The sequence below is a fragment of the Hyaena hyaena genome, unplaced genomic scaffold, assembly GCF_003009895.1.
Source record: "Hyaena hyaena isolate Hyena2069 unplaced genomic scaffold, ASM300989v1 scaffold_240, whole genome shotgun sequence".
NCBI lineage: Eukaryota > Metazoa > Chordata > Mammalia > Carnivora > Hyaenidae > Hyaena > Hyaena hyaena.
This window is the reverse complement of record NW_024080873.1, coordinates 362,259-390,144: the sequence shown is the minus strand read 5'-3', so window position 1 is coordinate 390,144 and position 27,886 is coordinate 362,259. Positions and strand designations below refer to the sequence as shown.

The following is a 27,886-nucleotide window of genomic DNA, read 5'->3' as shown; positions in this document are numbered from 1 at the left end:
AGAGAGAGGGAAACGCAGACTCTGAAACAGGCTCCAGGCTCTGAGCTGGCAGTCAGCACAGAGCCCGACGCGGGGCTCGAACCCACGAACCGCGAGATCATGACCTAAGCGAAAGTTGGACACTTAACTGACTAAGCCACCCAGGCGACCCCCGGATTGATTTTAAACGAGAGCTAGAAATGGGGTTAAAGAGGTGGGTAAAAATGTGCATTTACGAAAATGGTAAAGCAGCAAGTTGCTAGGGCCCACAGACTGGTAATGATGCCACACCTTTAAAACGCAGCTTTTATGCTAATGTCACCTTGCTTTACTTGGTCTAGTCCAATCTGTGTGGTAAGGGAGGATCTGACTACATTATGGTACATGGTGCCATGATCCCATCCATCTATCCCCACGTCATTTTAAAGTGCACACTGATCGTGAGCTTTGTGGCGGGCATTGAAATTCATCATGACTTTGAGGGTGAATTGCTCATCCGTTTACAGTCGGTCTTGACAATGGCTTGAGCACATGGAGGGCACCCTTGGCTTTCCCCGCTGTTTGTCTGTTGGCCTTGTTTGTGCCCTCCTGAGGCTCTTTCTGAACTGCTTTTGCCTTTTTAGGTGATGTTGTTCTTTTGGAAGTAGGGGTAACATCCTCCCGCAGGACTAGCGTTTCGGACAGCCATACTCTTGTTTCTCTTGTTTCCTTTTTTTTTTTAGCAGCTTTAGCAGTATAGTTTATTTATCATAAAGTTCCCCATTTTATAGTGTAAAGTAGCTTTTATTAAAAAAACCAAATTTACAGAGTTGTATAACCGGCCCTCCAGTCTGGCTTTAGAGGATTTCTATCATCCAGGATGTTATGTTGAAAATATGGAAGGTGGTGTTTGTATACTGGGCAAGAGTGAGTTCAAATAGGAGAACCAAGAGGATGTTGATGATTTCAAATCTGCCAAATGCACGGCATTAACACGTTAGGCTTCTTCGTTAGTGACACCAGCCTTGATTGTAAATCACAACTTCTGAAAACGACTGGATGATTGATAATGTAGAAGCCAGAAATCTGTGCGTTTCCTGTTTTATAAAAGATCCTGAATTTTCCTAATCTCTCAGAGAGAATCACGGATTAAGACTCATGGCTCACGTGGAACAATCCAGAGAAGATTTGCATAGTGTCTGTGCAAGGATATGTGCAGATTTGTGAAGCATTCCAGATTCTTAAAACCTAATAATAATAAACAACACACTCTAATACCCAGACAGAAGAGGTCAATTAGCGTGTTAGAGTAACAGGTGTTTGGATTTCATATCGTGCTTAGGGTTGACTTCTTCTCTCCCCCCCACCCCCCCAGTCCCATGGCTAAGTTTATTGTATTTGTTCTCTTTAAAATTAAAACCTTTAAACACCAGGCCCAAGTGGCAGCTTGGGTCCCTCTGTTCATGAAGACTGAAAAGTCTCAGCCTGGCTTTGTGATATTGGGGCACAGGGTGTGGAGTGGAGGGTTGAGGATATGGTGCCAGAGCAAGGGGCCAAAAGTAATGGACTGAAGAGGGAGGGGGCACAGCCATGAGCCACAGTCCCCTGAGTTACAGTTCACATTTTAAGAAGGCTCAAGCTGGAGGCCAAGGGCAAGGCTCAGTGAAGTCCCGAGGTCACCAGTGGTTTCCCTAGGGAAGGAAGCAAAGGCCCAGATGCCCTGAGACCAGTTAAGGCCTCTGTCCCATAGCCTGGCCAGCATACCTCCACCTCATCACTTTGAACTCGGTCTCGCTCAGGTAAAGGGTCCCTACTACAGCGGTGCCAGGGCTTTCCTGCACCTCCTGGCCAGGAGGACAGGGGTGCCATCTAGAGAGTCAGAGGATGAAGGCAATTCTGGAAAGTTCAGTCCTGCAGCCATTGGAGGAAAAGAGCTGCTTCTCCTCCGGGAAAGAGATGATGCTGTCCAGCACAACCTGTACAACCTCTTCCCTGGGCCCTAGGCCCAGCTCGTTGAGCACACAGTGCCTCACGTGGTGCTGCTGCAGCGGTAGGAAGGGCACCGGGACATCTGGGAGATGCTCTTCCATGATGCCTGAGCGCCAGAAGCCACGCGGGGTGGGGGTGGAGTGGGGCCGGTAGTGGTCCTGCACGGCCGGGGTGATAGCCAGTCCGGCTATGGAATGTGGATCTCCTTACGGTCCCGGTGGCTGTGCCATCTGCCACCTGGTCGGTCTAATCGCTGCCAGTGTTGCTGATGAAGATGAACATAGCTTTGGGCTAGTTGGTCCTGAACACGATGCAAGAGGAGCCCAGGAGAGGTTGTGGGACCACCATCAGGCCTGGGGCCAGCTTGACCATCTCGTCAAAGAGGAAGAGGGAGCAGGTGCAGGCAGCGAGGTTCCCCTGGACCCAGAGCTTAAGATCCTTCTTGTAGCACTCCATGTGACCAGGATGGGGGAAGTGGGTGATGGGAAAGGGTGATGTACACGACATGGCTGCCGAGGCTACCCCTGCGCCAGCAGGGAGCTGACCTGGGACTTGCCATTGCCCGGCCAGCTGTGCAGGGAGAGGACCAGGGGCTGGGTGGGGTTGGGTCCTGCAAGAAGGCATTCAGTGCCTTCGCCACCAGCGCCCTGGCCAAGTGCTGGCCGGCCAGGTGCTGGGCCAGTCACACTCCAGACCCTGGAAGTAGGGCTGGAAGTCACATTTGCAGAAAGTGCTGAAGTGGCAATGCAGCGAAGTCAGGTCCCAGTCGGTCAGGTGACCGCAGTCGAGACCAGTCCCAGCAGCCTGAGGAGCGAGCCCCAGGGCCAGCAGCTATGCATCACAGCCGCCAGGCGGGTGACACCCAGGGTAGATTTCTGATTGGAAGAAAACATTGGCAACTCCTTGACGTGACTTCAGGCTCATAGAATCTTTTTGTGCTGTAGTGGGTAATTCAGTTGATCACTTTGGAAATCTATCTCTGAATCCTATGAATAACATCTTTCTGTAAATTAGGGTTCATCAAATAATTGTGAAAAAATATTTAGGCTTGAACTCATTATGTTAATGGCCTAGGGGAGATGATACATGCGACTAATGTGTTATACGTTCATATGTATATTTCTGATGTGGAAGCTGAGTGTGTAAAAAAAATCATTTATAAAAATGGGTTTGATTGTTGCTGGTTATGGACTGATCAACATTTTAGCAATTACACTGAAGACTATCCCTGCTTCGGCACCTCAATGTAATTGTCAGCTGGGTTTGTAAGGGGAGCATGCACATCAGTGTTAGGACCCATTGATCAGGAACTCTGGTCTGTCTCTGCTGCTGGCAGTAGAAAGGTCTGACAGTACAAGGGCAAAAGTCGAACTGTATTGTAAAGAAATTCATATTTAATTACAGAGTTGGTTTATACTCTGTAGTGTGTATTTTCCTAAGAGCGCTTTCCTGTTACCTGCATTAACAGTTTGCCGTTGATAATAGTTCATTTTCATGTCCCTTAATTTCTAAAAGGATAAGATTTCTCATCTTAGTTATGTGTCTGACCCAACTGTAAAGGGGTAAGAAAACTTTTTGCATATTGCTCTTGAACAAAATGGCATTTTGGTTGGATCGTGGTAGTAAGTTTTTAACTGTGAATTATTGTTTTGATGAATAGCTCTGAAGCTCCTCTCTTCTACTGAGGGTCAGAAAATCCCAAAGTGCTCCTTGGTGCTGGTGATGCCCCTTCTGCAGATCCTGTCGTCCACGGCCTTGGAAGACTGTATGTCCATGGATGAAGAAGGCCCCTCTAGGCAGCACTTGGCCCTAAACCTATTGGAAATAGTGCAGCAGGAATCCTACAGAGATGACCATCAAAAGGTAATGCGTTCAGCCTTGTTTTGCTTCAGGAAAGAGGTAATGTGGGACTTAGGTTTGTGCAGATAATCTCATATCCTGATGAAGTATCTGTTTGGGTTTAAACGCCTGACATGTTTCCATTCTGTCAGACAGCAGCATAGCTATTAGTATATTCCTCTGGACTGCGAGAGGGGAGGGTGAAATAAATTTTGTGTAGCTATTAGTATATTCTTTGGGACTGTGAATGGAGAGGGTGAAATAAATTTTGGAAATGCCGTATAATTTTTTTCTTCGAGTTCCCTGTCTCCATTAGGCGTGAAAGGTCCTGAGCAATCAGAAAAGGAACTAGTTCTATTTAACGTAGTGCTTCTCCAACACATTTGAGCACGGAAGCCTTCTTTCTTATACTGTAGGAAGGGCAGCATATTGCTACATCTGGGACGATCCAAGGCTGGAAATCTCCTTAAATGCGTGGAAGCTCTGGCATCTGTAAGACATAGGACTTCATTCTTTAATATGTAGCACCTTCTGCCCTTTTCCTTGGCTTAATGGCTCCTGCTGTCTCCCGTGTGTGCCCCCACTCTGCTGCCTTCTCTTGGAAGACTGCGGGTCTTTCCCACCTCGCCCGTGTTCCTGCCTGCCAGGCCTACCCCTTTCTGCTCCATCAACCTCACCATTTGTTATGATAATGTAAAGGTATTGCCAACATCTGGTTAGTGGCTGGGTTCTGGGCCTACATTTGTTAGACTTTTTCTCTTTTGGTATTTGAGCTTTGCCTTCAGGAAAAAGTAGGATTATTTCCCAACTACCAATTTCATGGGGATCGAATGAGGATGAAAGAAGTAAAACAGGTGAAACATCTTCTGTCTCCGTGGAGAGTGACATTATATAAATGCAGGCGAGAGTCATGGTTGTTTCATCTGCAAAAGCAAGGACACCTGGAATCGTGTATTGTTAAATGTTCTAGCAGCAAAAATCCAGGCACTGTAATTCCTTGCTTGAGGGCACAGCGAAAACTAGCCTGTAGGCAAATTGACCCTATACTGTAGCATCCGAATTCCTAATTGTTTGTCCAAAACTTTAAAACTTGACGTAGGTAATTGACTCGCAACAAGAGAAGAAAGTTCTTGGGTGCCAGGTGGCTCAGTGGGTTAAATGTCCGATTTTAGCTCAGGTCATGATCTCGCCATTTGTGAGTCCATGCCCCACATGGGGTTTGCTGCTGTCAGTGCAGAGCCCACTTTGAATCCTCTGCCCTCCTACCCCTGTGCCCCTCCCCCACCTGTATTCGCACTCTCTCTCTCTCAAAAATAAACATTAACTACTAAAAAAAAAAAAAAAAAAAAAGAGGGAAGGAAGTTCTCGTACTTGCTCTAATATGAGTGCAGAATGTGGCCTGGGTTTTCTTTCTTCTTCTTTTTTTTTTTTAATTATTTTTTTTAAATGTTTTTATTTTTTTTTGTTGTTGTTGCTGATGGTTAGATCATATATGTAATTTTTTTAATGTTTGTTTATTTTTGAGAGAGGGACAGAGTGCGAGTAGGGGAGGGGCAGAGAGAGACGGAGACATAGAATCTGAAGCAGGCTCCAGGCTCTGAACTGTCAGCATAGAGCCCGACACAGGGCTTGAACTCACGAGTGGTGAGATCATGACCTGAGCCCAAGTCCATTGCTTAACCCTGAGCCACGCAGGCGCCCTGCCCAGCTTTTCTGAAAGCCTTTTTACATTCATTCCTGGCTGGCTTGTATAGAACAATGATTTCATTCTGGATGGGGGCAAGGCAGGATGTACTTACGTTTAAGAGTTCTGTGCTTTTAGCTCACAAGTGATATTTATTGAGAATCACTCTGACTCGAATACACGGGTGCTCAGTTGACTGTTCGCTTAGGTGTGTGGGAATCTTATTCATTAACGCTAATAGCTGGACTCTGTCTTCAGCAGCTGGTGAAGAGGGAGGAGGAAGGAATACCATTAGGGCTATAAACATTCTCCTGATGATAATGTGCTGCTTTGTGGATGCTTAGCGTGGAGTTACGATCACCATTTTTAAAAACGGAAGCTGCGGTTTACTGTTGGCTTTTCTTCTGCACCTGTCCAGGCCTTTATATTCCAAACATACCTATAAATTTAACAGGATGCAAAGTCTCTAAGTCTCTCCCCGCATCTTTGCTTTTGCACATAATGCTCTTTTGTCTCCTTTGCCTGACCTACTCATTCTTCAAGACCCGGCCGAACATTCTCAGCCTCCTGGAGTCTGAATTCATTACCGTCTCCTTTGCGTTCCCCAGCACTTAGAACATTACTCAGTTGTGCTGTGTCTTAATTTGGGGGGCAACGTATTTGTATCTTCAGCTCTGCTGTGAGCTTTTCAAGGGAAAGAATCTTGGCCCTTTTTAGTCTTTATGTTCTAAGCACATTAAAGTTGACATTGCAACAGTTGTTGAACTTTTTGTATTTTTCCACATGTGTTTTCTGCTTTATCTTTTCCAGCTGATTGTAGATGAGAGCCTTCAAAAATGCTTTAGCCAGTTGTTAATTGAATACTCTATTTTCTACTACTTAAATAAGCTAGCATGTTGCCTATTGATGTTTGTATCCTCCATACCTAACACAGTGTTTACCACATGATCGACATTCAGTAAATTTCTATTCAGTGAGGAATGTGTGCTTCTGATAAGGAAACAGAAGATCATTTTACTATCTCTATATATTATCTAAAGACCTGGGGCTCCTAGGTGGCTTAGTCAGTTGAGCATTTGGCTCTTGATTTCAGGTCAGGGCATGATCCCAGGCTTGTGGGATTGAACTCTGTGTCGAGCCTGGAGTCTGCTTAAGATTCTCTCTCCCTCTGCCCCTCCACTACTTGCACCTGCATGCACACACACACACTCTCTTTCTCTCTCAAAAAACACCTTTGAATAAAACCACAGATCTTGTTTTTTAAATTACTTTTTGATGGGTGTCTCTGACTTAGCATATATGATTTAGAACTGGAGCAGTTCTTCAAAAGCCTAGTTCTTCTGATGAATGAAAACAAAGGTACATATCCTATGCCATGTAACTCTGCATTAACCTATCTATTTCTGAAATGCTGATAACCATGAAATTAAACACATTTTAACTTCCAATTTTTAAGAATTAAAAAATGTAAGGTATCAGAACAGCCACTCATCTTATTTTTAAAGATTAACATAATCTAATAACCTTTCACTATTTTTTAATTGTGTATGCAAAACAGGATCCTTTCTATTAGGGTATTAAATGTGATATTTAAAACTGCCAGTTTGTGTTTTTCTGGGTTAAAAAAATATCAGACACTAGTTATAAATTCTAACATCCTTAAAATCTTTTTTTTTTAATTTTTAATATTTGTTTATTTTGGGGAGAGAGAGAGAGAGAGAGAGAGTGAGCAAGCAGGAGAAGGGCAGAGAGAAAGGAAGACACAGATTCCAAAGCAAGCTCCAGGCTCTGAGCCTGATGTGGGGCTTGAACCAACGAACCGTGAGGTCATGACCTGGGCAAAAGTTGGACGCTTAACCAACTGAGCCACCCAGGTGCCCCTTAAAATCTTTTTAAGTTTATTTATTTATTTTGACAGAACAAGTGGGTCAGAGACAGAGAAAGATGGAGAGAGAGAGAGAGAGAGAGACTCCCAGTTTCCACATCATCAGTGCAGAGCCCTATGAGGGGCTTGAACCCACAAACTGCGTGACCGCGACCTGAGCCAAAGTCGGACTCTTAACCAACTGAGCCACCCAGGCACCTCTAACATGCTTAAAATCTTACTGCCCTGACCCCCAGAGAATGGCGGGGAGAAAGCACCAGTGTATGAGTCTGGGGCTAGGCAGGAAAGAGTGAACCATGCTGGTAATTTGAACAAAGAAAAACTTCCTACAAAGAATTATTAATTCATAAAGGAGGCTCAAAGGAATATTGCATTATTAAGTGTAAGGAGCAGCTACCACTACTAGGACTGGGGTGAGTCAACCAGGAAGGAACTGAGAGCATCTCCCCACTCAAGACTGCGATCAGGCCTTGACGCAAACAGTGTGGCTCTGGCCTGCTGGACGGTGGAGTTCGCTTGGGTGCCTCATGCTGGAGCTGGTCTGTAGGAAGCCACTCCCTGTGGGCCATGCTCCTCCATGGTAGGCAAAATCCCTGAATAAGACTGCACTGCATGAACATGCACCACATTTTACTTTTCCTCTCATCTGTTGATGAACATTTGGGTTGTCACTTTTTGGCTAGTATGAACAGCGCTGTTATGAACATTCCTATACGTGTTTTTATGTGGCCTTGTTTTCATGTCTCGTGGGTTAGATCCGTAGGAGCGGAAGTGTTAAATCATACGATAACTCTACTGACTGTTGGAGGTGCTGCCAAACTGTGTTCCACAAGGACATTCCCACGAGCTGTATGAAGTCTCCAATTTGTCCACATCCTTGTCAGCCCTTCTCATTGTCTGTTTTTACTTTTTTTGTTTTTTTGTTGTTGTTGTTGGTTTTTGTTTTTTGTTTTTGTTTTTTTGCTTCTGGTTGGTGTGAAGTACCTTTTTCATTGTGGTTTTGATTTGTGTTTCCCCAATGACATTCTTAGAATACTCACTTGACAAGAAAAGAAACTGAGACCAGAGAGGTTAACGAAGTTGCCCAAATCACACGGGTAGGGAAGGATAGAGTCGAGATTCAGAGTTTTAACTGTTTAACTGTAGAGCCTACATCCTGTTGCTTCCTTTGATGTTGTTGGTGGTGGTGTGGTAATTTAGCATCTTTTGTGCTGAACTTGGGGGTAAATAGAGTAGAGTTTCAGTTTTAGATGCAAGCACTTAGTCATAGTACATTAAAATAAACTGTTTCTTAAAAGCTTTGGTTGGAAGTGAAAAGAAGTTAGTAGGTCGTGGATCTTGTACATCTAACATTGTCTTCTGAATAACATGGATACTGAGGACGGTGTAGATTGTCTTTTGGTGGTTAGTAGCCCTCCCAAAGCTCCCCACTCTTGACTAGCTCCTCACAGAGATACAGAGCAGAGAGAGACTATTGGGGCTTTGTCCAGTCTAGTCTTCTGCTTCTGGTTCTGGTGAGCGATGAAATCCTCCCTAGCAGAAACTTTTCCTTCTTGTAAGAGACTCCCGATTTGAGTTTCCATACTTCCTCTCCTGATAAAATCCTGCCTTCACTTTGGTTAAGCCTATTTTAGTTACTATTACAGATGAGTGTTATTCTTTCAAGTTAATGAAAAGCTATATTCACTGAATTCACAATTTCTTTTTCAGACCCCTTTAGACAAAGAAGTACTATCGGTTGCCTGTCTTATCATTAATACTTAACAGACTTAAATGTTTTTATCACAAGCTTTTTAGAAGGATGATTCTCAACTAATATCTGTAAAAGATGCTTTACAACCATTTAATATTCATTCAGATGTTTTTTTTATGGTTTCTTTTTCATTTTTTACTGAGATGTCATTCACTGAACATAAACCTCTTTTATTTTTAAACACCTGCTTTCTCCTCTAAAACCAAGTGCCTGCCAGCACTTTCACAGGCCCTTCTCCTAGCTGTGGGGCCAGGATTTGGTGGCTGGTACTTAGAGAAAACCCGGAGTTGCATCCTCGCCCTGGGACTGTGCCAGGGGCAGCCGTCACTCACTGGGACAGAGAGACTGTTCTGTGATGTCTCATTCAACATTGTGCTTTTCTCCCACTGTTCTAACCTTAGGCAAACAAACAGACAAGACACAGAGCCTGAACATCAACCTAATACTTCAAGTCAAACAGGATTGCTTTTCTGTGTCCGTATGTTTACTCTTAACATGTCTGTGTAATGTTGCTTGCGGCTTTTGACTCAGTTTATGGTTAATGGTGATTTCCAGTTATTTTCTTTAATACTTCTCTCCACCAGCTTTGTTTTTCTCTCCTAAAGATGACAGTGATGATATTTCCCTGTATTTTGCAACTTGAAATACTGCGCTAGGTGCTTGATTGTGTCGACGTCTCCCTTAGTAATCTTGGCAGGAAGGTAGTCATTAGGTCCATTTTACAAATGAGCCAGTTAAGGCTTGGAGATTGTGGAGGAGCCAGTAGCTGGGATGGCTGGGCTAAAGTCCTGGCCTTTACAAATTTTTAAAATATTTGTTTCTTTTTTTTTTAATTAATTAATTAATTTACATCCAAGTTAGTTAGCATACAGTGCAACAGTGATTTCAGGAGTAGATTCCTTAATGCCCCTTACCCATTTAGGCCATCCCCCCTCCCACAACCCCTCCAGTAACCCTCTGTTTGTTCTCCATATTTTAGAATCTCTTATGTTTTGTCTTTCTCCCTGTTTTTATATTATTTTTGCTTCCCTTCCCTTATGTTCATCTGTTCCATGTCTTAAAGTCCTCACATGAGTGAAGTCATATGATATCTGTCTTTCTCTGACTAATTTTGCTTAGCAGAATACCCTCTAGTTTCATCCACATTAGTTGCAAATAGCAAGAGTTCATTCTTTCTGATTGCCAAGTAATACTCCATTGTATATATATACCACATCTTTATCCATTCATCCATTGATGGACATTTGAGCTCTTTCCATACTTTGGCTATTGTTGATAGTGCTGCTATAAACATTGGGGTGCATGTGCCCCTTCGAAACAGCATACCTGCATCCCTTGGATAAATACCTAGTAGTGCAATTGCTGGGTCGTAGGGTAGTTCTATTTTTAATTTTTTGAGGAACCGTTATACTGTTTTCTAGAGTGGCTGCACCCATTGGCATTCGTACCAGCAGTGCAAGAGAGATCCTCTTTCTCTTTATGCCCGCCAACATCTGTTTTTGTCTGAGTTGTTAATGTTAGCCGTTCTGACATTAACAGAATGTGTGAGGTAGTATCTCATTGTGGTTTTGATGTGTATTTCCCTGGTGATGAGTGATGTTGAGCATTTTTTCATGTGTTGGTTGGCCATCTGGATGTTTTCTTTGGAGAAGTGTCTATTCATGGCCTTCACCCATTTCCTCACTGGATTATTTGTTTCTTGGGTGTTAAGTTTGGTAAGTCCTTTACAGATTTTGGATACTAACCCTTTATCTGATATGTCTTTGCAAATATCTTCTTCCATTCTGTCAGTTGCCTTTTAGTTTTGCTGATTGTTTCCTTCACTGTGCAGAAGCTTTTCATTTTGATGAGGTCCCAGTAGTTCATTTTTGCTTTTGTTGCCCTTGCCTCCAGAGACATATTGAGTAAGAAGTTGCTATGGCCGAGGTTAGAGATTTTTGCCTGCTTTCTCCTCTAGGATTTTGATGGTTTCCTGTCTTACATTTAGGTCTTTCATCTATTTTGAGTTTATTTTTGTGTATAGTGTAAGAAAGTGGTCCAGGTTCATTTTTCTACATGTCGCTGTCCAGTTTTCCCAGCACCACTTGCTGAAAAGACTGCCTTTATTCCATTGAATATTCTTTTCTGCTCTGTCAAAGATTAGTTGGCCATACGTTTGTGGGTCCATTTCGGGTTCTCTATTCTGTTCCATTGATCTGAGTGTCTGTTTTTGTGCTTGTACCATACTGTCTTGATGATTACAGCTTTGTAATACAGCTTGAAGTCTGGGATTGTGATGCCTCCTGCTTTTGTTTTCTTTTTCAAGATTGCGATGGCTATTCGGGGTCTCTTCTGGAATGTTTATTTTTGAAGGAGAGTGAGAGACCAAGTGCGCATTGGGGAGGGGCCGAGAGAGAGGGAGACACAGAATCAGAAGCAGGCTCCAGGTTGAGCTGTCAGCAGAAAGCTCAATATAGGGCTCAAACTCATAAACTGCAAGATCATGACCTGAGCCAAAGTCACATGTCAACCAACTGAACCACTCAGGCGCCCCATGTCCTGGACTTTTAAGTCTCAGGTCCGATGCTGTTTGTCATTTATCTAAAGACTTTAACTCTAGTCTTCTATGAATTTCATCTTTGGTTGGGGGATGTATTTTGACAGAGAGCTGTAATAAATGTAGATATTAAATTTTAAAAATGTAATCTTTAAAATTTAACACATTAAAGTGGTTCCAGAATTACAAAGGGGTATACAGTGAAAAGTTTGCTTCTTACCCTTAATTTGGGTTGTTCAGTTTCCATCCTCTCAAATAGATAATGATTAGTAGGTATTCATTTCTTTTGTATTGGCCTCATACTTTTATTTGCATAAACAAGCAAATACAGATATATAGTCCTCCCCCCTTTAAAAAAATAATTGAGAGGGGCGCCTGGGTGGCTTAGTCGGTTAAGCATCCGACTTTCGCTTAAGTCATGATCTCACGGTTCGTGGGTTCAAGCCCCGCGTCGGGCTCTGTGCTGACTGCCGGCTTGGAGCCTGAAGCCTGTTTCAGTCTGTGACTCCCTCTCTCTCTGACCCTCCCCTGCTCACGCTCTCTCTCTCTCTCTCTCTCTCTCTCCTAGAAATAAATAAAACATAAAAAAAAAATTTTTTTAAATAATTGAGAGCATTCCAGGGACATTATCTGTATCTTGTGTATTCATATCAGAGATCTTTTCATAGCAATAAAGATAGCTTCTCAATTTGTTTTTACAGTGGGATTTACTTTTAAATGTTGTCTCTGCTCTAAAGCATATACCTGAGATAATTGAACACCTGAGTCTCACAAAATTTTTATAGGACTGTCACAGCAGCACTGCACATAATAGCCAAAAAGTGGAAACTGCCCAATGTCCATTAATTGACGAATGGATAAAAATGTGGTATATCCATACAATGGAATCTTATTTGACAGTGAAAAGAAATGGAGCATTGATACAGCTACACCCTGGAGGAACCTTGAAAACATGCTGTGTGGAAGGAGCCAGCCACCAGAAAATACATATTGTGTGGTTCTTATTATATGAAATAGCCAGAATGGAAACAAAGTAAATTAATTAGTGGTTGCCAGGGGCTGTGAGGGTGGCGTTGGGGGAATGAGGAGTGACGTAATGGGTATGGGGTTTCCTTTTGGGTGATGAAAGTTAGTGGTGGTGATGGTTCCACTACTCCATAAATTACTAAAATTCACTGAATTTTAAACTTTATTTGTATGTTTTGAGAGAGAGTGTGAGAAGGGCAGGGGCAGAGGGAAAGGGAGAGAGAGAATCTTAAGCAGGCCCCACGCCCAGTGCAGAGCCCGATGTGGGGCTTGATCCCATGACCGTGAGATCATGACCTCTGCTGAAACCAAGAGTTGGACACTGAACAGACTGAGCCTCCCAAGCGCCCCAAGAAAGCTGTTATTTAAAAAAATTTCAGAGGTGCCTGGCTGGCTCAGTCTGAAGAACATGTGACACCATTTCCAGGTCAAAAAACTTGTATAAAGCTTAATTTTTACTTCCCATTCTTTTAGTTGTTACCTATATCCATATAAATTAGTTTCTAAGAACTAGACCATTAGATTCTAGAGATTTTGAATTTGTTGCATCACATTCTAAACGAATTACTTAAAAAAATTTTTTTTCTGGTTTTATTATTTTATCTTTGAGAGAGACTGACAGACTGAGCATGAGCAGAGGAGGGAGACCGAATGTGAAGCAGCCTCCAGGCTCTGAGTTGTCAGCATAGAGCCTGATGCGGGGCTTGAACTCACAAGCCGTGACATCATGACCTGAGCTGTAGTCAGACGCTCAACTGCCTGAGCCACCCAGGCACCCCTAAATGAATTGAATTATCTTATTAGCAGGCAATATGTAATGCTTTTCCTTAGCCATTTGGGCACACTGCTCACTCTGGCAGAGTTCGGTCTATTCTCTGTCCCTGACTGCACTGCATCTTTTCTGTGAGGAGCCATTTCTCAGATTGACTTCATCAATAACATCATCTTTGGGTATCATTTCAGTATAGAGCTGTCAGGAGCTATTCAGTTATTCATATTCTCAGGTTCCAACTGAACCAATCTGTTCCTATTAACATACTGTCTGTGACAAAAATGAACTGTCCTCAGTCGAAGTCTGCCACCTGCCCAGGGTTGCCTCTCACTGAAGCTGGAGCTGGGCAGATAACAATGACTTTTTTTTTTTCCTTTACATCTTCCCTCTCACTGGTAAATACTTTTTTAGTGATAATGAGTTCTCTTCAAACTCGGTTGCCTCTGGATCTTGTGTATTGATCCTTTTTTTCCCCCTGCCTTACCTGGGAGTGAATGGTGAATGGGAGGAAAGGTTGAAAAAATCTGTTCTAGAGTTCCATCTAACAACTGTGTTCTTTTTGCATAATCCTGTTAGCTCAGATATATGGTGAGAAGTTTTTGGCAGGCATCAAAAATTTCGTATTTTGTTGGAAGGATTGATTTCTTACAGTGAACTATAAGAAAATAAATGAATATATTTCTGACAGATATACTTCCCTCATGTAGTCATGCCTTTTTTCTGTTTATTTTTTTCAGCTCTCCTACAAGCTTGCGTTCCCCATAACCAGCATGTATGGATCAATATTTACAGCCTGGAGGATCCTCGAAGCAATGAGAGAAAAGTCTGCTGCAAGTGACTGGTTGTTTTCCATAGAGTCCTTGCTCCCTATAACCACAGTAATCCCTGTGCATGTGTTTCTTCTGCTGGCTTACCTCCTTGTTGAAGATCAAGGACAGAATCTTCGCCAAATACTGAAGGTCACTACAAAATTAGCCCAAGCAGATTCCTCTCAGGTAAAGTAAGCAAATAATGGAGCAGTAACGGGAAGTAAAGCTTTATTGTTGAAATTGTAGATTATTCTTAGTTTGTGGATGACTCTTATCATTTTTACATTATGGGTTGATTCCTTTTTTAGGCTATCTTCATCTTCCCATTTGGTTCTTTTTTGGCCTTACACGGAGTTGATAATATACTTAATGATGCAGATGTTTCCTTCACGAAAGCACACTTTACACTGAAATCTACACATGGTGCTCTTTGTGGTATTGCTGTCTATTGGTAGATTTGGTAATTTGTTACACTTTTGTTAACTCTTGCAGCCTGGTCCCAGATGAATATCCCTTAGTTCTAATATTGATCTTTTAAAGTGGATGCAGATTAATCAATTTAGGATAAAGGTACCTATGTAGTAGGCATTAGTCTCTTTTTAACTTTTAGCAATTTGATGCTATCTTCATTCAGCCCCTTAATAAACTAAAAAATACTGGGTCCTTGCTATCTGTGGTAATAATGACCATGGTGGGATATGGGGGTAAACAATGATTCTTCCTATCTGCACAGACCTTGGAGTGTAATTAACAGTAATGTCTAGTGTTAGACATTAATAAGACTCCCTTCCCCCTTTTGAAACTAACCTTATTCTTGGTAAAGCAGTCTAATTTTTTCTCATTGGATAGCCTTTCAAGAATTAATTTCCTCCGAAGGGAAGGGTTTCCTAACCATATATGTGGTATTTTTATTATTCTGTGTATTATTATGTGTGCTTATGCTTCTTTTCAAACGAGGTGAAGGAAAAGTTCATCTCTCTCTGGAAAATTTGTGTTCCTACAGGAAACAATTCAGTTGGTAGAGGCAGTATAAATGTGTTTAAGATGTGAAATTAATTTATTTGGATTCTTTTTATTCCCAACTTGTTATGCTCCTTCCTTTTAGTCAAGTAAAGGACCACTAAAATTGATCACAAAAAGTTTTCCTTCGGACTAGACTTCTTGTGGTCTGATTTTCCAAGTGGATCTGTGATGCATTTTGATGCATCTTCTTCCTCAGTGAGTTTTCGCCCTTGTCTCTCACCTGGCTCCTTTGGTACCTGCATTTTCCATCGGGATTTATAGCTTTAAGACTGCGGAGTTAAGTAGTCTGAAGGGAAGTTGGCTTTCTCAGTACTATTTTAGAGTTAACTAGACACAGATGATGTTAAAATAATCAGAAAGTTGCCCAAAGACACAACAATAAATTGACACTTGAAAAAAAAAATAGGAAACTCTTCCCCCCTCTCCCTATCTAGGAATGCTCTCAGTAGTTACTAATAATCCTCATAGTTTTCTTACCCAGACATCATGAGATTTAATTTGCAGAAGACACAAGCTCAGGTTAGGCAGCACTGGGTAGAAGTTAAGTGCCTTTTACATTCGTGGAGGAAATGTTCTGGGGAGATATCCAAGAATGAGCATCCTGTGTAAATTCCCATGGAAGACTTGAAAGTTTTAAATGCATCAATTTAGTTTAGAGAGAGGTTTTTATATCATAGCCTGTGCTTATAACAAGCGAGAGTACCAGCTATTTCTTAAATGAGTTGTTTTTTTCTGGGAATAGACTTTGATAGATTACTGTGCTTTTTGGTTATGTTTATAAATAGCTCCTGTCTTTCTGATACTGAGTAATGTTAAATTCCTACGTTTTGATATATGTCATTCAGGCTGCCTGCAGAGATGCCTGAATGAGAATTGAAGCACATGGCTTCTTGGCTCATGTACAGTGATGTCCAGTTGGCCTCATTCTTTCTTCCTCAGAGAGCTTTTTACCACCTCTATGATTTGTTCAGGACCTGTTTTCATCTTGTGTGAAATCATTGGTAGTGAATATTCAAAATGGACTCTACCAAGTTAATTAAGGATGATGTGGACTGTAGGCCTAAATGAGGACATTTTCTGAACTTTACAGTTTTATTTTTACTTATTTTTTAGAGAGAGACAATGAATGAGAGCATGAGCAGGGGGAGAAGGACAGAGGGAGAAAGAGAATCTCCCTTAGCACATGCTGAGCATGGAGCCAGATGCAGGACTTGAGCCCATGAGTGTTGACCTGAGCCGAAATCAATAGCTGGGTGCTCAACTGACTGAGCCACCTAGGTGCCCCTGAGCATTATAGTTCTTAAAAAGGGCAATATCAGGGGCGCCTGGGTGGCTTAGTTGGTTAAGCGTCCGACTTTCGCTTAGGTCATGATCTCACGGTTCGTGGGTTCGAGCCCCGCATCGGGCTCTGTGCTGACTGCCAGCTCAGAGCCTGGAGCCTATTTCGGAGTCTGTGTCTCCCTCTCTCTCTGACCCACCCCTGCTCACGCTGTCTCTCTCTCTCTCCTACAAATAAATAAAACATTAAAAAAAAAAGGGGCAATATCAAATCATATTTTGAACCCTTAGCTAATGATTGGCCAGTCTGTGTAACATGACTGTGGACAGTTTGGAAATGTCTCAGACTGATAGAACTTCCGTAAGAAGAGGTTAATAACTCTGAATCAACAGGGCAGCTTCAGGTAAATGCTGTGTGTTTACCTGAGACTCTCTGAACCGACCCCCAAGATGGTCTTCTGACCCTTTTGTCCTCTGAGAAGAAAAGACTGCTATTGAGTTCTTAAAACCTTCCGTATCTATTAGCTTAGCTATATTATATTAATTATGTTACTAGCTAATTATTATAATATGTGCTATAATTTTTTGTACTATATATTTAATATACTAGATTATGTAATTGTATTAATATAAAGCATAAGATATAATTTATTAGATATATTATTTTTTTTAATGTTTTATTTATTTCTAGGAGAGAGAGAGAGAGAGACAGCGTGAGCAGGGAAAGGTCAGAGAGAGAGGGAGTCACAAACTATGAAACAGGCTCCAGGCTCTGAGCTGGCAGTCAGCACAGAGCCCGATGCGGGGCTCGAACCCACGAACCGTGAGATAATGACCTAAGCGAAAGTCAGACGCTTAACCGACTAAGCCACCAGGCTCCCCTAGATATATTATTAATTATAGCTTTTCCATTTATGGAATGGAGATTCTCCATCTGATCTTGTAAAATAATAAGGTGTTGGAGGAAGCTATTTTCCCACATAGCAGTATGATTATATAAAAGCCTTAATGGAATTCTTGGGTCCTTCATAGTAGATCTTCTCAATATATGTAGGGAGGACACCTGAGAAAAGATTATAGTCTCTTTTGGAAATGAAGGCTACTGTTAGTGGTTTTATTTGTTTGTTTGTTTTAGAGAGAGGACACACGTGAGTGAGGGCAGAGAGAGAGGGAGAGAGAAGGAGAGAAGTGGGGCTCACCCTAAGTGGGGCTAGAACTCACTCGATGTGGGACTCGAACTCATGAACTGTGAGATCATGACCTAAGCTTAAGTCAGATGCTTAACAAGTGAGCCACGCAGGCACCTGTTCATGGTTTTAAAACTTGAGAAAATGTGTTTTCTTCCTATGTTTCTTGTTTTTTTTGTTTTGTTTTGTTTTTTTAATGCTTATTTATTTTTGAGAGAGAGAAATAGAGTGTGAGCGAGGGAGGGAGAGGAAGACACAGAATCTGAAGCAGGCTCCAGGCTCTAAGCTGTCAGCACAGAGCCCGACGCGGGGCTCAAACTCGCAAATCAGGAGATCATGACCTGAGCCCACATCAGACACTTAGTTAGGTGTCCCTCTTCCTATATTTCTGTGTATATCAAGAGATTATGGCAAGATTACATAGGTATCTGAATTGAACATTAGCCACAAAGATTAATAATTTGTAGGTAGGCCAAGATGGCTTAAAATGAAATCATCTAGCTTAGTGTCTCAATTTCAGTGGTATAACTCTAAATACTACATGTAGAGTACATCAGCTTCTTTTTGACTGATTGATGGAATATGCCACCAAGGAAAAGTTTATGAACCTTGACTTCAGAGAACTACATATTTCTCTTCCTTAAAACCTACCTTCATTGAGGAGCTTAGCAAATTAAGTTTTGTGAAACTCCCTGCCTCTCTCAAACCCTTGTACTTGCTTACTTTTCTCTTTGGTTTGAAGTAGAGATAGAGTTGTGGGGTTTTTTGTTTTGTTTTGTTTTCATTTTGGGGTCTTTTTTTTTACTTGCATTTTACAACTCTGGGGTCTTTTATTTCCTTTTTACATTTTGGTTGTTAAGTCTAGTTAAAGGTCGTGCTTATTTGGAACAGTTGCATTCTTTGATAATTTAATTTTATCCTTTGTAATGTGTTCAGGGCTTAATTTTTTCCATTTGTGTAAGTGTACACACTTTGGAGCCATTTGAAATCACTTATGTGGCTAGGTTCATGGCCCATGACTTGCTGGTCTTTCAAAAGTCATATATTATCAAATCATAAAAAAGCTGACTTTCAGGGCAGAATCCTGTGATGGTTCCACTCTGGGTCATAAGCCATATTTTAACATGGAAAATGAAAAGGAAATGTGTGAAATTTAATGGTCTGTAAGTTACTGCTGTGAGAAAAGAAGAAAATATATTCTATTAAAGAACTTGCACAAAGAGTCTTTGGACACTTTGCACTCTGTTCTATTGTCACTGAGTTCTATGAATTGCTACCCCCTGAAGTCAGTCTGCCTTCTGTGTTCTTCACACCAGCAAAAAGAAGCCGGAATGTACAGTACTTTTAATAAAGAGCTTTACGGATAAGAAGTGCTGTACTACCATTCCCTTGTAGCCATAGCATCGATTACCCCCAGAGCAAAATTGGGTTGAGGCTGTCAACATGAAACAATTAGACAAAGAGAAACACAGACCAAAATTCAAGGTCAGATATCTATCCCATGCTGTGCTAATATGCTTATTTCTTCTTTATAAACCCCACTTAGCTATTTGTGGAATAAACATGTTTTTAACTGGCATTTGAACCCTTTAAATTTTTTCTATTTTTTTTCCCACAAAGCCTAGAATTTTTACTCAGCATGGAGTTCTATATCCATTTCTTGCTTTCCCTGAATGTTCATGTTGGGCAGAATTTCTTTTGAGGAGTCTATGGATTGTAAATTGCTTCGAAATCTCACTGAAGGAACAGTTTGTGATTTTCAGCTCAATATCACGGTGGTATTCACTAGTGCTGATATACTGACACAGAAACACTTGGTATCTGTTACTGAGCACTGAGTATCAGCAAGGAGAGGGGCTGGGGTTTGAAGAGGCTGAGGCCCTGCACTGCATTGGGCTTAGTGGAATCTGTCTGCTCTCAGGTAAATACCAGGTAACAATAGTTCTGTCTTCTCTTAAAACCCTCTAAGGGAACTACCTGCTTGAGATGGTCTTCTAAGTGTTGGTGAAGAACTCAGAGGAGGATCAGATTTTGTGGAACCTTTGAATTTCAAAACAGGCATGAGGAATTCTCAAGGGGAAAACTCACTGAAGTCCACTCATGCCAGAATAAGAAAATCTTATTTTAAAGAATGGATAGGGAAGGGAGAAGGTGGTATTGGTCTCCTACCTACTTGTTTCATGGCTACTCGAAAGTGAAGTTTCCAGTTGATGTCCTTTACCATTCATTCTCCCCCCTCCTACTTTATTTATATATTTATTTATTTATTCACTTATTTTGAGAGAGAGATGGAGAGAGAGAGAGAGAGAATCCCAAGCAGACTCCATGCTGTCAGCACAGAACCCAGTGTGGGGCTTGAACTCATGAACTGTGAGATCATGACCTGAGCTGAAATCAAGAGTTGGACACTTAACTGACTAAACCACCCAGGGCCCCCTACTGTTCATTCTTTAGTTCTTCCATAGTCAGCCCTTCAAATAAGAGGAGAGTCTTATTTAAGAAAACATTGCTTTACATCTATGGGAGCAGCCCATGCAAGTTCCTTACAAGTACCTTAGCACTGATTCATATATATAAATGGAAAACAAAGGCTCATCAGACTTTGAGAAAATTTAACAGCATAATCTGTTTCCAGAAGAAAGAGAAGTCAGGGAGCAGAAGAGAAGGTTGAAACAGTTGAAGTCCTACAAGATGTTGTAAAGCTATCTTATACAGAACTAGTGCTGTGACAAAGAAGAAATTCAATGACAAGAGATTTTTTAGAAATTAAAAATGCAATTGCCCCAGTACATAAATGGAGACAGGCTTAGTGATTTACAGAATATTCAAATAAATATTTCAGAATATAGAGCAAAAAATAGAAAAGAAAAAGAATATTGAAAAAGTTAAGACATTGATGGTCAATATTGAGAACTCTACTGTTTTTCTGTAGACATTCTTGTTGGAGGGAACAGAGAAAATGAGGAGAGAAACTTAAAACCTGACAGAGAACTATTTCCTGAGCTTAAAAAAAACAAGCAAACAAACAAAAAAACCCAAGATGCAAAAAAGAAAAGAACAAGAAAAACAAAAAACCTCAAAAAAAAAACAAAACAAAACCCCACAAAACACAAGGATATAGATTGTTAGGACCTTCTGCAAGTCAAGCAGCATATGTAAGAATAGACCAATAGCTAAATTTGTCCCCAGATCTTAAAGGATAAAGAGAAAGCCATAAGAGATTTTTAGAGAAGAATGAGGAAAAGAAAAAGTAGTAAGACTGATCTTCAGTTTCTTACTAGCAGCCCACTGGGTGTTAGAATACCCAACACACGGGGAGTATCGCCCTCTAGTTTCTTGGGGAAAATCACTCCACATCTCGATTATTTGTTTCCCTTATTCTACCTTTTATTACTGATGGTAATAAAGGCTTTTTCAGATGTGTAAGAATTCAAGAACGTTTCTTGCTTACTGATTTTATTAGGGGGGAGAAAACCCCTCAAGGACCTGCTCCAGCAAAACTGAAAATGAATCCAGGAAAAGTCCAGAGAAGAAACGTTGAATGGTGATCAAAATATCCAGTAACCCTTATAGATAACTTAGAATAATTATTTACATAGATTATGAAAAAATAACTACCTGGCACTAAAATCCAAGCTTTAAAACATGGTGAGGGTACAGAGTGGGAATGTGATAGTGTGAAGAGGTGAGAATGTGATGAGGGAGTTTTTTGGGGGAAAACTGAATAGTTCTTGATGTTAGTAGAAAAATAATTTGAAATATGTACTTAAGCGCTAATTAGTAACAATTAGTGATTTATAATTTCTTTTTTTTTTTTTAAATTTTTTTTTTTTATGTTTTATTTATTTCTAGGAGAGAGAGAGACAGCGTGAGCAGGGGAGGGTCAGAGAGAGAGGGAGTCACAGACTGAAACAGGCTCCAGGCTCTGAGCTGGCAGTCAGCACAGAGCCCGACGCGGGGCTCGAACCCACAAACCGCGAGATCATGACCTAAGCGAAAGTTGGACGCTTAACCGACTAAGCCACCCAGGCGCCCCAGTGATTTATAATTTCTAAATAATATAACAAAATTCCAAATATGCCGGTTATCATTATTACTGAGTCAATTAAATTACCTTAAAAAAATTCATATACTGAGACACACCTTGAAACAGGTGATACAAGTTGAAAATAGATGGTAAAAGGGCTCCTGGGTGGCTCGTTTGGTTAAGTGTCCAACTCTTGATTTCAGCATAGGTCTTCATCTCCCAGTCATGAGTTCAAGCCCCATGTTGGACTTCATGCTGGGTGTAGAGCTAACTTAAAAAAAAATTTAAAAAGGAAAATAAATGGTAAAAATTAAAAGCTAGGTAAATCGATAAGAAGATAGAAGATTATCATGCAAGCAGATAATCAGAATCCAAGGTAAAAATTCTCACCCAGGACAAAGGGTATTTTATACTGACCTAGGTAGAAGTCCAAGTCAGATACCATGTAGAAGCCATTGAAGTTTAGAATCGGAAAAATATGTCTGATGTTAGTTTTACTAGAGTTCTGGAGATTCTGGTCATTGTTCATTCAAGAAAGAGAAAGAAAACTTACATAGGCACTATAAAGGAACAAGCCAAAGCTTCTTAGAAAAAGCAAGAGGATTATGCTTAAAGCTGTTGCTTTGAGAATGGATAGGAGAGTTCAAGACAGTGGATAGATATAACATCAGTGAACAAAACCATTGATTTTCTTTATTAAAAAAAAAACCCAATAGGGGCGCCTGGGTGGCTCAGTCGGTTAAGCATCCAACTTGGGCTCAGGTTATGATCTTACAGTTCGTGGGTTCAAGCCCCACATCAGGCTCTGTGCTGACAGCTAGCTCAGAGCCTGGAGCCTGTCTTCGGATTCTGTGACTCCGTCTCTCTGCCCCTCCCCTGCTCACGCTGTCTCTATCTCTCTCTCTCAGAAATAAATTAAAAAAAAAATTTTTTTTAATAAATTTTAAAAACCCAATAAATTAAAAAAGAACACTGGCAGTGTATGGGAAAGATACAATTTATAAGCAGCATAGAAACTATAACTCGCAATACTAGCAATATATAAAAACAGTTTGCTATAATTACAAAACTTTGCCAAAACACATACAGTGGCTTCTGTTATGATGCTTTAGATGTGGAATTCACATTATAAATATCATTGATTTCAATCAATATCATTGATTGAAATTTAATGACCTTATGATTGCAAGACATTTAGTTTTGTTTTTTCTGTTAATTACCTTTAATTGTTATATGGGTTCTGATTCATTACCATAAATTCACTGCAGAAAGGTACTCAATTAATCGATTTCCTGTATAGTGCCAAAGGTCCAAAAGTGAAGTGTTTGTCACGTTTGCCAGCTTGACTGAAGTCTGAGTTCTGTTGAATAAATCAATTCTAGACCTTTTGATAACCTGGCTGATGCTGTGGAATAAATTCTTCTATTTTCCAGTGCCAAATAGTTTAAAATATAGTCTACTCATCAGAAGGTATATTATCTTCTCCAAAAAATAGCCAATAAAAATAGCTAACACTTACATATACTTATTACATGCCAGTCACTATTTTAATCACTTTATTTGCATATATTAACTAACTTACAAACAGCTCTTTGAGTTTGCTACCACTACTGTTTAGGAATTGAGGCACCAAGTTTGATTTATTTCTGCCAAATCACACAGCTAGTAATGGGCAAAGTCAGGATTTTTCTTTTTGTGTTTTTTTTTTTTTATTTTTTTGTGTTTTATTTATTTCTGAGAGAGAAAGAGAGACAGTATGAGCAGGGGAGGGTCAGAGAGAGAGGGATACCCAGAATCTGAAGCAGGCTCCAGGCTCTGAGCAGTGAGCACAGAGCCTGACACCGGGCTTGACACCACAAACAGTGAGATCATGACCTGAGCTGAAGTCAGACGTTTAACCAACTGAGCCACCGAGGCACCCCAGCAATGTCAGGATTTGAACCCAATACATCTGGTCCCAGAGTCTGTGTTGTTACCTGGTGTTTTGCACTGTCTCTGTACAAATTTTACTTAAATTATTAAAATTTTTTTGAAAGAGTAAACAAGGTTTATTAGCTTTACATTTTTTAAAAGTGTTTTTAATATTTATTTATATCTGAAGGAAAGAAGTACTGGAGCATGAGTGGGGAGGGGCAGAAAGAGTGGGAGATACAAAATTCAAAGCAGGCTTTGTCAGCACAGAGCCCAATGTGGGACTCAAACTCACAAACCATGAGATCATGACCTGAGCAGAAGTTGGACACCCAATGTACTGAGCCACCCAAGCGCCCCTAACTTTACATTTTTAAGATTGGCCTGCTCGGCTCTAGAGAGGATTAAAGGGTAAGAGAAGAACCTCAGCGTTTGTTTGAAATCTGGCTGGATCTTCAATCTAGTGTGAGTACGTTTGTCTCTATTCCAGTTTCCACTGGCCCTTCCAGAAATAGGTAAATCGCATTTAGCCAGATATTTATGCCTAAATAGAACACCTATGCACTGTCCTAACTCCTGAAAGCTCCTATCCAAGGAGAGATTGAGAACATCCAAGTGAATCAGCACATCAGCAAGCATGGTTGTAGTTGGAATTACTGCTGTCTGGTCAAAAAGTATACTTTTTTGTTTGTAGTGATCAGGACTGGGAGATTCTGAAATCTAATCAAAGTCAAGAATATTAGTGAACAAAAGTAGGTTATTCTTTTATTTTGAAAAATAAAGTTTATAAATGTTGAAGAAAATTATACATTGGTTGTTAGGTTTGAAACATTTAAAATATGTGGCAAGATATGTAGTTGTTGGGTTTTTTTGCTTTTGTTTTTGTTTTTTTATGTAGGCTCCACACTGGGTGTGGGCCTTGATCTTATGACCTTGAGATCAAGACCTGAGCTGAGATCAAGAGTCAGATATTGAGTATCATCCTCCTTGAGTATCATTGTTGTGGAAACAGTGGAATAAAGAAGTTTCTGGAGGTACTGGAGTAGTTTTTATTTTGTGAACCAGATTCTCTAGCCGTAATGTATCTTATAATTCAGGGGGTCAGTCAGTTAAGTGTCTGACTTCAGCTCAGGTCATGATCTCATGGTTCATGGTATCCAGCCCCGCATCCAGCTGTGTGCTGACAGCTCAGAACCTGGAGCCTGCTTCAGATTCTGTCTCCCTGTCTCTCTGCCCCTCCCCTTCTTGTGAGCCTGCTTGTGTTCGCTCTCTCTCTCTCTCTCTCTCTCTCTCTCTCAAAAATAAAAAACATCAAAAAATATATATCTTGTATTTTAGAAGTGATTTTTTTGTTGTTGGGGAGTGAAAGAAAGTCACTGACACTAGTCACAATTGTAGCTACTGTCTGAAAGCTGTAATTGAAAGGACTGGTCATGATTTGGTGAGAAAGGTTTATTCTAGAATTATTAAAGTAGGACTGCTGTGTTAGTTCCCTTACCAGTCTTGAGACTTATTCTGTTTGTCTTTACAACACACTGTACCTCTTTTTTTTTTTTTAATTTAAAAAAAATGGCGGGGGGGCACCTGGGTTGTTCAGTCAGTTAAGCATCCAACTTTGGCTGAGGTCATGATCTCATGCTTCATGGGTTTGAGCCCTGCATTGGGCTCTGTGCTGACAGCTCAGAGCCTGGAGCCTGCTTCAGATTCTGAGTCTCCCTTTCTCTCTGCCCCTCCTCCACTCATGCTCTGTCTCTGTCTCAATAATAAATAAGCATTAAAACATTAAAAAAAAATTTTAATGTTTATTTTTGAGAGAGAGACAGCGAGTGCGAGTTGGGGGGGGGGCTGGCAGGGAGAGAGGGAGATACAGAATCTGAAGCAGGCTCCAGGCTCTGAGCTGTCAGCACAGTGCCCAATGTGGGACTCGACCCATGAACCCAACCGCGAGATCATGACCTGAGCCGAAATCGGATACTCAAGCAACCAAGCCACCCAGGTGCCCCTGGCACCCTGGACTTCTACTCTACCAGTGACAGTTTTGAGCTTTTCATGATAGATAGTATAATAGACTCTTTGGCAGGTTGTCAGGACAGTTATGTAATGCAATTGGGCATTCTGCAGTCAGTTTATTTCAAATGAGTAGACATGGTTAGAAACTCTGTGGAGCCAGGCAAGTAGTTAAGGAGCAACATGGGATGGCTTCTGTCTGCCAGGCTTCTAGTACATTGATTGGACTTTCAGAGCCCTCGTGTCCTGTTATCCTTGTTCCGTAGCATTTTTGTGGTAGTGGATCACATCTGCATTTGAGACAGTCTATGTCTCTGACCATTCCCCCCCACACATCTAGAGAAAATGGGCTTATAAAAGTATATGTAATCTGAATTTATCATATCAAAGAGTTCAACGGTGCTAAAGATGAATGAATATGAGTAAACACAAATTAGCTTGTTTAAGTGTCCTGTAGTTAACCTGAGTGTAAACGGTCCTCAAAGGAAATTTTCAATAGATTACAATTAGATTTAGAATTCATAAATGGAATTCCTTAAGGGAAATGGTCTTACTTGTTTTTGCCTCCTTGTGACCTTGAACAGTTCCTGGGCTTCGATACCTGCATTGTTGCCTGAATGAATTAACACAAAAAATATATTGGATGTACGTACCCACCCTACTGGAACCAAAAAAAGCCATTTTCCAATACTTTCATGCATTATCCAGACTAATAAAGGGAACAGTGTGGAGTCCAGAGATAGAATTTAGGTTAGGTTAGATTACAATACAATCTTATTAAATGAAATCCTATTAATTTAGGGTTCAGGGTAATTAGATACAGGCTGAGTTAAAACATAAGCTGATTTTGAAGCTATTGTTTTTTCGGCAGTTTGGGCTTGCTCATTTGCATTAGTACAATAAATGTGCCAATTTAAAATGATCACATTATCTATTCATTAAGACATATCAGCGGGGACTGGTACTTGGCAACTCTTGGCTAATTAGTTTGTTACAGTATGTACATGAAAGTAATCGAATTGTGTTTCTTTAACATTTTTCTCTAATCCACTCTTTCCTACCTTCATTGTTACCAGTAGTCTGAATTGTCATTAGTGATAATTATACGGGTGGCATTTTATTCTACTTAGGTATATTTAGTTGTCAAATTGTATTCAGCTTTTAAGGGTGCATCTTGATCTGTGTTAAGTGGAATTATCATGGAATTATCATTCAGCTTGAAATACTGTAGATACCTCGTTTTTATCAAGTTTCATTAAGCATTTTCAACATTCATTTCAACCTCCTTCCCTCACTCCTTGCCATATAAATATATATGTATGTGTATATATATACATGTATATATGTATGTGTATATATGTATATATATACACACAGAGAGAGAGTGCGAGCGAGAGTGAACACGAGCGCGAGCCCACAAACCTATATAGCAGGTCTGGTAATACTAAGGTGAAAGCACAGTCTTTGTTTTCAGAAATCCTAGAGCTTGGTGTGTTGACAGAGGCATTATAATTTACTGTCCAGTGCAGGATGGCGGTTGTCATTGTGGAGATATGTAAGTGTACGTACCTGAAGAGGACCACGGGTTTCCCTGATGCAGGGGAGAGGAACGGCATTCCAGGTAGGGTAAAGAGCACATGCAGAGAGACACAAATGTGTGGCCAGTTACAGTGCAGGAAAAGACTGCAAGCAGTACTGTGTTCATCTGGAATAGACAGGGCCCGGGAAACTTTCCAGAGTGGATACTGGGCAAGTATTCGGAAGCCAGATCTGGAGAGCCATGAGGTGGTGGGGGGAGATGAGAGTGTACTTAAAGTAATGGGGTAATCCGATAGAGAGGAGATAAAGTCACATGGACAGGATGTTAGAAGTTATGGTGGGGACCTTGAAATACCAAAATGAATTTTGAGACCGGACACCTAGTAGGACTTGTAGTGTAACAGGAATAAACTTAGGTGTCTAAGTACTACCACAGGTTTTAGCTCCTGCCTCAGACTGCGGGATCTGGAAGTTAGGAGGGGACAGGATGGGTGAAGGGAAGAGGGGCGATTCTTGCAGCCCATTGCCAGAGTGCTGCGTCCTACAATTGCTAGCCTCTCCCCTCCAGCCCGGTGACACTCGCATCCGGCTACGTAGGTGCCTTGCAATTGGGGCGGGCAGATGTCTATGGTGACTGTCCTCCAAATCTAAACGCTAAAAGAG

At 41.0% G+C, this 27,886-nt stretch overlaps 1 protein-coding gene, 1 non-coding gene and 1 pseudogene across 4 annotated transcripts in view; 2 read left to right on the top strand and 1 right to left on the bottom strand.

Annotated features, from left to right (window-relative positions):
- FOCAD (focadhesin) overlaps positions 1 to 27,886 on the top strand; it is a 387,127-nt gene that overhangs the window by 161,302 nt on the left and 197,939 nt on the right. For all 3 annotated transcript variants that reach the window (XM_039244410.1, XM_039244408.1, XM_039244409.1), the window contains exons 10-11: positions 3,608 to 3,810; positions 14,180 to 14,437. In XM_039244410.1, the coding sequence (XP_039100341.1) occupies positions 3,608 to 3,810; positions 14,180 to 14,437 (461 nt within the window). The remainder of the gene's footprint in view (positions 1 to 3,607; positions 3,811 to 14,179; positions 14,438 to 27,886) is intronic.
- On the bottom strand, positions 1,836 to 2,840 carry LOC120239896 (annotated as a pseudogene).
- LOC120239901 lies at positions 9,322 to 9,450 on the top strand. Its single transcript, XR_005530534.1, has one exon. It is a non-coding gene; the product is annotated as a small nucleolar RNA SNORA30/SNORA37 family (small nucleolar RNA).